Source organism: Rhinolophus hipposideros, assembly GCF_964194185.1.
Source record: "Rhinolophus hipposideros genome assembly, chromosome: 6".
Lineage (NCBI taxonomy): Eukaryota > Metazoa > Chordata > Mammalia > Chiroptera > Rhinolophidae > Rhinolophus > Rhinolophus hipposideros.
Window position 1 is genome coordinate 70063130 of NC_138052.1, and position 10189 is coordinate 70073318.

The window sequence follows — 10189 nt, forward strand, 5'->3', positions numbered from 1 at the left end:
CCCGGAGAGAAAAGGTCCGCAAGGCCTGCGGACTCGTGAAAGGGCCGGTTCCGAGCGCTGGGCTGGAGGTCTCTGTATGGATCGTGTGTGGAAAGCCGGGGTGGGGCGTACTCACCAGAGGTGGCAGCATCAGGCCGGCTTTACTCTCCAGTGTCTCTCTCTGAACCCCGCTGAGGTAGTTTCCCACCGACTTTCTTTCCATACAGCACAGGCCAGCCCCGCGGTGAAAGGTCACGAAAATGGCGCTGGCTGCTGGGCTTCTACCCCGTTTCCTGCTGTCTTGGAGGTTGCCCGGCGGGCCCGCCCGACGCCCGATTCCCGATGCAGCCCAGGGGAGGCCGCCGTTGGCTGGAGTTTGCTATTTCTGTCGCTGCCACATGGGCTCGGGAACGAGCCCAGGTCCTCGGTTCACTTGGGCGTCGGCAGCCTCCGCGCTGCCTGCTCGGGGCCTCCGGCTTCCCCCGCTCAGCCCGCCCGGACGCCCCGCCGCCCTCCCAGCTGTCCCGGGCAGCCCGCGGCGCAGCTACAGCACCGAGGAGCAGCCCCAGCAGCGCCAGAAAACCAAGATGATCATTCTGGGGTTGTCCAACCCCATCACCTGGATTCGGACTCGAATTTACGCCTTCCTGATCTGGGCCTATTTCGACAAGGAGTTCAGCATCGCGGAATTCTCGGAGGGAGCGAAGCAGGTTTGTGTCTTTCGCTGGAGTTGACCTGTCCGCCTCTCAGGCATTCACCTCTGACACGTCAGAGTAGTTAGCGGCGAGGTGTCCCCACGGAATCTCTACTTATCAAACGTGGGCGGTGACCCCGGCCCGGACCCCTCGGGCCGCTTCTTGACTTCACATTAAGCCTCTGCTTCTGTTTACAAGGGGTATTCGATCGAAACACCAGGGTGAAGGCCCCCAGTTACCTTTTCCACGCCACAGGATTTGAGTCAGAAACGGATTCAAAGCCCATTTGTGCCACTTAAAAGTGATATGGCTTTGTCGTTTCTCAACATGCGTATCTGCAGAATGGAAAAAGACGATGCCGCGCGTATAGTAGGCACTCCGTGCATGGTTGTTGAATCAATGGATGAGTGGATAAGGTTGTTTGGAAGATTGAGAACATTTTTAAAGTGCTATACAATATCATTTTGGGTAGAAAGACAAAACCTCCCACCAGAGCTCTGTTTCCCGTTTCTCATCCTACCGCCTACCCTCAACCTTCCCCGTTATACTTCTAAAGAATTGGGTCGAGAGGAGCAGTTCTTCCCTTTCAAAGAATTTGCTGAGACAACCTGGGCACTGATAAAGGCACACCACTCTGCACACTGAGAAACAGCGTTTGGTAATTCACCCCCCTGATCCTGACAGTCGTGCCCCTCTTTCTAAGTGGCTGATAATATTAATGTGGTTTGATGACAGTAATGGGGACGATACCACGTCCTGTATAGACATCAGTGGAGAACAGGGTCTGTGGAGCTAATAAAGCCATCATTAGCTCCTTGCCACATGTCTATCGCTTTGGGTCCTGTGATTATTTGCAGATCTTGTGCATACATGCATTTTTCTAGGATAAAAGTCTGTCTATAACTTTCTTTTGAATCTCTTAGAGAGTTCGTCATTCCCAAACATTTCAGAACTATTGATAAACAATAGAAGTCATAGTTTATTTCCCAGTTCATACCTCCATTTATCTTAAAATTAGGCCATCAAGTGTAGTCATTTTACATTTGATTATGTACTGCTATTGATATGTTTACTCCTAATTTATTTCAGATTACTTCTGTAAACAAAGCCATTTATATTTATTTAGGTGACCTGTGTTATAAATTAAATGTTATAATCAGTGTCAACATTAACTCCTGCTTCCTGCTTTCCTGAGTCAACGTTTCACTGCTTTATGTGTTTATTAAAAAATTAAAAAGCAAAGAGCAACTTGATTAATAACATCATCACCTCTGCTCATGTCAGTTCAAAATATGTGTCCACGTAGAGGTAAACTGGCGTGATCCTACTGTTTTCCGCAATACCCACTGATGACGTGAGCTTGTCTTCTTCATAACACATACGACTGGACCAGTTCATTTATGTGTTAATAAGGAATGGAAATCGTCTCCCTACTGTAGACAAGATCAGGCTTTAGTCCCCCTTTCCTTTGAACACAGAGGAGCATGAAACACTTAGTCACTCTGATCTTAGAGGTCCTCCAGCTGTTAGCTATGTTAGCACCCCTTTTTGCTCTTAAGTAGCATCTCCACCCCTTCATTAACTAATTGGTATGCTGTTTTGCCTCACCTAAGTCAATTCTTGTGCATCTAGCTATTCTGATATCCAAAAAGGATGTTGGGTTACCCACGGCAAATGTTTCTGATTCCCTTACATTAGTGGTCACTTAACGTATCTTTCAGATCAAGCAAATCAGTTCTTCAACACCTAAGATTTAAAAGGACAGAACTAAAAAACCTTCCCCATACTAGGTCTCATAATGCAAACTACCTTCCCTTGCATGGATATAATTCAAGGGCTTGGAAATAATGTGGTGCAAAAACACTGGCTAGTGTACAAGTATCTACTCTCGTGAGCTCCCCTGGCTCTTTCTCCTTAGATTAATCTCCCAGCAAATAGATGTTATCTTGGGTTGTAAACATCAAGTTACCAATTAGATCATGTTCATTAAGATTTTTTGTTGTTGTTAATTATAGAATATGAAAATGAAAGGGCACCTTAGGGCTTATTCTAATCTAATCCCCCTTTGCAGATGATAACCAAGTGCCATCCTTGGCTCCAGGATGTGTAGCTAGTGAGTGCTGAGGCGCACTGCCCTGTGACCCATTCTCGTCTCGGTCCTCCAGTCACCAACATTGAGATGGTTCCGTACAATGTACGCAGCTTCTATTCATCACCTGAACCAGGAGAATAGGTGATCCAGTGCTATAAATGACTTTATTAACCCCGCAGACCGTGCTCTCACAGAGTGTATATGACATATCTTCCCTATTACTGCCATCAAACCCCATTCATCATGTACTGTTTCTTTTCCTGTATCTTGCTGGCACACTTTAGCCTTTTCTATAAGAAAGGCAGCTATTTCCTAAAAGACTCTTTAGGTTAAACACTTCTATGTCTTCAAAGCCTTTTTGGGGGTACTTATAACAGTTCTAACGCTAACTCCCCAGATTGAATGCAGACCCCGCAGGTTAAGGGCTCAGCCCCACTAGATTGGCTCCACTTCAGACACCAATCCCTAGTCCTGGCCTCCCCTACGTTTGACCAACCAGCTATAAATCAGGGATTCCCACATCCCCCGTCCTTGGGTTCAGTAATTTGCTAGAATGCCTCATGGAACTCAGGACAGCACTTTACTTGCTACTTCTAGTTTATTATAAAGGAAGAGATGCACGAGGCAAGCATGTGGGAAGGGGTGTGGAGTTGCCATTGTCTCTAGGGGCGTACCACTCGGCCCTCACTTCCACTTGACACCAACCTGGAACCTCTCCTAATCCCTTCATTTAGGGTTTTCAATGGAGATTCCACTGTGTAGCCATGATTGATTAAATCATTGGCCATAGGTGATTAACTCCATCTCCAGCCCTGCTCTCCTCTGTGAAAGTCTGGAGGTGGGGCTGAAAGCTCCAACCCTCTAAACACATGGTTGCTTCCTCTGACAACCAGCCCCCATCTTCCAAGAGTCACCTTGTTAGCCTAAACTCAGGTATGGTTGAAAGGGGCTTGTTTTAGGAGCTCTGTGCCAGGAACCAGAATGAAGGCCAAATATGTATTTCTTATTACATCACAGTATCACACCACTGATATGTGCATATGATATATCTTCCCTTTTATTGCTCTCAAACCACATTAATCACATGTCAGTTTTCCTATATCTTACTTGCACATTTTACTTTGGACATTTTACTTACTTTGTTATGAAAAAGAGGGCTATTTCCCAGAACACAATTCATCCCTTAGTAATCTTTACGTTAGATACTCCTGTATCATCAAAGCCTCATCAGGGCAGCCTCCAAATTGTTCATTATTACGTTATAGGATAACTTGCTTAGGTGTCATCTTCCTTGGCCACATAAACTGGAATCTAATGGTTGGGTTTCAATATGATGGTTACGGTCTCGTTTCATTTTACCAAAATATCACCCACATTCCATACACGGAGTCTTACTGAAACATTCTCGTATGGCGTCTCTGAACCCTGAGGCCTTCCCTTCTAAAGTGTTTGCAGAGGGTCCTTTAATCCATTTGGACGTGTGCAATTTCTCAAAATTCAATTCCATTATTGTACTAGTTTGCTAGAGCTGCCATAACAAAATACCACAGTCTCAGTTGCTTAAACTACAGAAGTTTTATTTTCTCACAATTCTGGAGGCTGGAAGTCCAAGATCAAGGTGTTGGCAGGTTTGGTTTCTGCAGAGGCTCTCCCTTTGCCCACAGACAGCTAGCTGCCTTCTTGCTGTGTCCTCGCGTGGTTTTTTCCCTCTCCATGTGTGCCCATGCCCCTGGTGTGTCTGTGTGTCCCAATTTCTCCTTATAAGGACAACAATCAGATTGGATTAGGGCCTACCCTCATTTACTTAATCACCTCTTTAAAAGCCCTGTCTCCAAATAAAGTCAGTCACCTTCGGAGGTATTAGGAGTTAAGGCTTCAACATATGCGTTTGGGAGAACACAATTCATCCCTTAGTAATTATTCAGTATTATCTCTCTGACATGTTTGTGTATCCTTTCTCCTGCCAGTTCTTCAGATTTCATCTTAGATGTTACTTCCTTTAGGAAGCCCTCTCTGATCGTTCTAGGATGACTTAAGTGGCTCTTCTGTATGCTCCCAAAGCATCGTGTTCTTATCCCTGTCATAATTCTTGACAATTTACTTGCCTCTCTTGTTGAGTAGACTGAAAGCTCCTTGAAGATATGGTCACATCTCATGCACAGTTTCATTTCTCACTGCTCAGAATGTGGAGGATTGCAGTTGGTTCCCCCCACACACACACTTTAAAATGGGACCTCATACTTCAAAATTAGAACCCCCTGTAGTAGACTGTGAACTCATCATCTTTTCTGACACTTTCCTAAGCCTGCCTTATCTGTTTAATAAGGTTCAGACTGTAACCCAGATCCCCAGATTCCCAGTATAGTTTAGACTGCTGCTTCCCAGCTGTTACCTGTATGATGGGGGGTGGAAGGGAGGTTGTCATATAACACTCAGGTTGATTACTTCATCATTATTTTAAAAGGAAATACAGAGGAGGATTTTTACTGAGGACCTAGTGTATACACCACACACTAGCTTTTCCCAGGTCCTGAGAGTGGATGTTATTAGTAATCCATTCACTTACTACTATATATGTGGGAAGGCTGTATGAGAAAACAAAAGCCAACTGATTAGGAGTCATGCCTAACATTGATATCTTAGTGTTTGACATTGTTTATCGCCTTTATCATAAAATAGTCTTTTTTATACTTAGCCCTTACGTTTGAGCATCATACATGGTATTTTGCATGGTGTTTGGAAATAATGACCACCTTCCCTCCACTGTTTTTTTAAGGCTTTTGCTCATGTGTCCAAGTTGCTGTCACAGTGTAAATTTGATCTTTTGGAAGAACTTGTGGCTAAAGAGGTAAAGTATACTTTTAGTTTTCCTTTAAAAATAAATGTATTCTACTCTTGCAACAGAATGATATATAGTACATCATCTTTATTTATGCTTGAAAATAGTATGTGTGCCATCATTCCTTTTGAGTACTTTGGGTCATATAAAAACATAGAATGACTTGCTACTTGAGGCATAAAAGCAAGTAAATAGGATGTCTTTCAGTTGTTCTTATAGAGAATGTTCTGTTAGGAATTATCTAGTTGAATAACTAGTTACTTTCAGTGTTGTTTTAGAAGATGAGTAAATATGGTAGTAAATTTAAAAATAGGTTTAGAAAAATTCATTCCATGAAGAATTCACCATGCTTTTGAAAAGCTTTCAAAAGCTCAATAGCTGAATTATGCTTTTATTTTTCCAAACATAGGTACTAAATGTATTGAAAGAAAAGATCACTTCACTACCTGACAACCATAAAAATGCCCTTGCTGCTGACATAGATGAAATTGTCTACACATCAACAGGGGACATCTCCATTTACTACGATGAGAAAGGTAAATGGTCCATCGTTATCAAAATAAGTTAGGCTACTGGATAATCATGAAATAGTGGGGGTTTGTAGGTACAAGTGGATAGTTGTAGAACTTCAGATAAAATAATATGTTCAGTCTTTAAAGACCTAGCTCTGCAAGAATTGAGATACGGTAATAGTTTCTTATGCCCTTCCACCTGGAACTTTTCTCTCTACTATTTAATTCACAGGAGAGGGTATTGTCACACAGGTTGATAAAAACAATCTGTTTAGGACAAGCTGCTCCCATGTATCAAATTAAAAATATTTGTGTTTCAGATTTCCTAACTTGATGGAAACTATTGAGCATTTTAAATGTCCAGCTGTATGTTAAATAAAAGGAGTACAATAAAAAGTAAATGATATCAGCTAAAGACTGTTTCCAAAGCAAGATTAATTCCAGAACTCCCAAATTCGGTTTATTTGGAGACAGTTTAAAAAGTTGAAGGGAACTTTAGTGGTATCTGCTATCTGATGCTACATCTTCCCTATAGCATTCCTGAAAATGAATTGACTTATTCCTGCTACAAATATTTGCATATGTATTATGTGCCAGGCACACAGGAAATCTGGACTTTCCTTACACACTTCTCGAGGCAATTCTGATTTGGACTCCTAATAGTTAAAATTTGTGTTCATACACATTAATTTGAAACATTTATAAAGGTACTTTTACATATTTTTTAAAAATATCTTTTCCTCCCCTAATATTTCAAATTGCATCTTAGCACCATGGTCACTACCTGATTTTTATACAGGACATTGTCGTAATCACCAGGCATAGCAAAGTGCATTAGGGAAGAATAGGAGTCTTTCTTCTTTCTGGCAGTTTGGGTTAAGTTAATTACTTAGCAGCAAGGAATGGAATTTTCCCCTTCATTTTTGGTTTGACAACAGATACGTTATAATTTTAGAAAATGCCACAAATCGAAAATAATCCATGTAGTATACTTAGTAAATAGTACATGCTCAGTAAATAGTCGCTGTTATTACTGCAATGGAAAGAGGGCCAATATATCAGAACCCCTAAGAATTTTCTAAAAATAAAAAGGTATCAATATAGGTATCTTGTTAGGCTAGAATAAGCACAGAATTTGGTCTATAACAACCACAGCCACTTTCTGATTTCATTTTGGATATATGGATGATAGATGATTGTGATTTGTATTTGTGTGTATGTGTGTGTGTTTTTTCCCTAAGGAAGGAAGTTTGTTAACATCCTGATGTGCTTTTGGTATCTAACCAGTGCCAACATCCCCAGTGAAACTTTAAGTGGAGCCGGTGTATTCCAGGTTAAGTTGGGGGATCAGAACGTGGAAACGAAACAACTTCTTAGTGCAAGCTATGAGTAAGTCTAACCACATTTCATTGTTCCCTTTCTCTAGAAAACGGAAAGTAGTGTGAAGGTGTAAAAACTAAAGGGAGCTTTAGGGGAAAAGGATTAAAATTTTTCAAGTTCTTTATGAAGAGAAAAAGTCAGTGACATACTGGCCATGCAGCTGGAGCGTTCAGAAATTAGGAGGAGGTAATATTTCTGAATGTAATTAAACGGTGTTTCAGCTATCTATTGCTGCATTACAAACCCTCCAAAACTCAGTAGTTTCAAACAGCTCATTTGTTTTGCCCGCTATTGTACTACTCAGGAATTTTGTAAAGGCTCAGCTGTGAGGTTTTCTCTGCTTCACCTGGCACCATCGGGGGTGGCAGGGCTGGAGGAATCATTTCCACAATGGCTGCTTCGCTCACATGTGCAGCACCTGCGTGCTCTTGGCTTCTCCACATACTGTCTCATTCTTCAAGGCCTCTCTTCATGGCTTGGGCTTGTGGTTGTCTCAGGCTCATTCCATGTTTTATGCTGGTTGGCTTTCAAGAAGCAGAAGACAGAAGATGCCAGACCGGTAGAGGACTATGCCCAGGATTGGAACAACAACATGTCCACCATAGTCCACTGGTCAAAACAGACACGGGATCTGCACCGTTAAAAGGCCTGGAGAAACTCCACCTTTTGATGGGGCAACAGCACGTTCCCATTGCAGGAGAGCACACTGGATGGGAGATACAGTTATGGCCATTGCTGGAAAATAAAATCTGCCATAATGGGCACATGGACTGTCCATCCACTCACTAAACATTTATTGACCATCGCCCATTTACCCAGTACTCTGGTAGGGGTTCAGATACAAAACTGAAGGGTTCCTGCCCTTAAGGAGGTACTGTCTAGTAGAAGATTAGCAAATTGTTTAAAAGAGACACTGTAGTGTATTTTTGTGCTAATAAAATCTGGAGCAGTGAACAAGTCCAACAAGTTCAATGGAGACCTCATTGTATATTTAAATACTTTTTAAATTTAAATCTACTAAATTGTCTCTTTTGAGACGTCATTTATAATTAAAGAACACTATAATCAACACTAACCTTTGGTTCTTCTCATATTCCCTACGAATACCATGGGCAGCTCATAAACACTGTTATTTTCAAGATTGATCTAATGTATATAAACCAAATTCCACTAAAGTGCTCTTTTAATCACCATAGTCCAATTTATTTCTCCTCATATTAGGCATATGTTATAGCTGGTATTTCACAACATAAAAATACCCTAGTTTCTCTCAAGGACTGGCAGATGTTGGAGCGTAAATCAGTCCATTAAAAATACTCATTTTACTTGACAGTGTGCTTCTAATTTTGTGGAATATTTTTTGTGATTGAATTGGTAGATTAAATTTTTGTTAATTTTAATTCTTATTTACCATCGACCATTAGCTTATTGCTAAAAGCTGGCTTTAATGTACACTTGCAGAGTATATAGATATCTAAGAAGTATTTGGACTAATGTAAGATTCACATTATTTGTAATTCTTTTTCGAGATTTCAGAGGGAGTTTACACAAGGAGTAAAGCCTGACTGGATCATTTCACGGATTGATCACTCAAAGTTATTAGAATAAACTTTCTTGGGAAAAGTAAGTTTATTGGACTTTCAGCAATTGCTGTGAAAACTAAGGAAGAAAAGTTTTGGATCAGTTGATCTTCACTTAGTCAAGTCTGTGGATTACTTTTGTATTATTTTGCAATACTCCTTGTAGTATATTGGCATGATACAGTAAAGCATTTTCCACAGATTGTTATCACCTTCTATAAAAGAGGTCAAAATAAAGAAACTACAATAGCTCGTCGTTGGTGTTATATTCAGTATCGTTTCTAATGTTACATATATATGTGTGTATATACAAACTAATTTTATAGAAAATAAAGAAGGTATTAAAACTACACATTTCTAAATTAATAGTCCTTAAATATTTTATTTGTGGTTAATATATTTATACCAATAATTCAAATTACATATAGGGTTTATTTTTACAATTTAATGCTATTTGATTACCTCTAGTCACTGGATAGATGAGAAGGAGGAATGGATGGGATTATGGTAGATTGGTCACTGCAGAACAAAGATCTTGAAGCTTTGTAAAGCACAAAGAAAAAAAATTGAACAGTCCCTCATCCACGTGTGGGATAATATCAAGTCTCTTAACATATCTGTATTTGGAGTCCTAGAAGTTGAGGTAGGGGAGATAAAAACAATGTAAGAACTAATGCCAAAATTTTCTTCATTGTTGAAAACTGTAAACCCACATATTCAAGAAATTCAACAAGCAGGATAACACATAAAACCTCACTGAGGTACATCATAATCAAATTGTTGAAAACCAAAGGAAAATGTAAAATCAGCTGGTGAAAAAATTCCATTGCAGAGAATGACTGCATTTTTTTCCCCCTCAAAGAATGTGACATCTTTTAAAGTGCTGAGAGAAAAAAAACAAAAAACAAAAAACCCTGTTGATGTAGAATTCAAGAATATCCAGAAAAGGTGAGAAAAGACTTTTTCAGATGGGGAAAAGATGAGAGAATTTGTTGCCAGTACACCTGCTTTATAAGAAATGTTAAGGACCAATGGGCAGAATAGATTCAGAAGTGGACCCATGCATACTGGGCAACTGATTTTTGCTTAAGGGATTGGTACACAAGGTAGTG

The 10189-nt window shown here is 40.6% G+C and overlaps 1 protein-coding gene across 3 annotated transcripts; it reads left to right on the plus strand.

Annotated features, from left to right (window-relative positions):
* Window positions 1–3: 3 nt before the first annotated feature.
* MAIP1 (matrix AAA peptidase interacting protein 1) lies at window positions 4–9333 on the plus strand. 3 transcript variants are annotated; one of them, XR_013993585.1, is made up of 5 exons: window positions 4–689; window positions 5543–5614; window positions 6015–6141; window positions 7405–7506; window positions 9027–9333. XR_013993585.1 is itself a non-coding variant. In XM_081052792.1 (5 exons), exons 1-5 carry the CDS (start codon window positions 240–242, stop codon window positions 8058–8060), a joined length of 828 nt encoding a protein of 275 aa, XP_080908918.1. In that variant the 5' UTR covers window positions 4–239; the 3' UTR covers window positions 8061–9333. The 3 variants fall into 3 exon arrangements, 2 of the variants coding, with proteins under 2 accessions (XP_080908918.1, XP_080908917.1); XM_081052792.1 differs by having other exon boundaries at window positions 7359–7506; window positions 8030–9333; XM_081052791.1 differs by having other exon boundaries at window positions 7359–7506.
* Window positions 9334–10189: the final 856 nt, after the last annotated feature.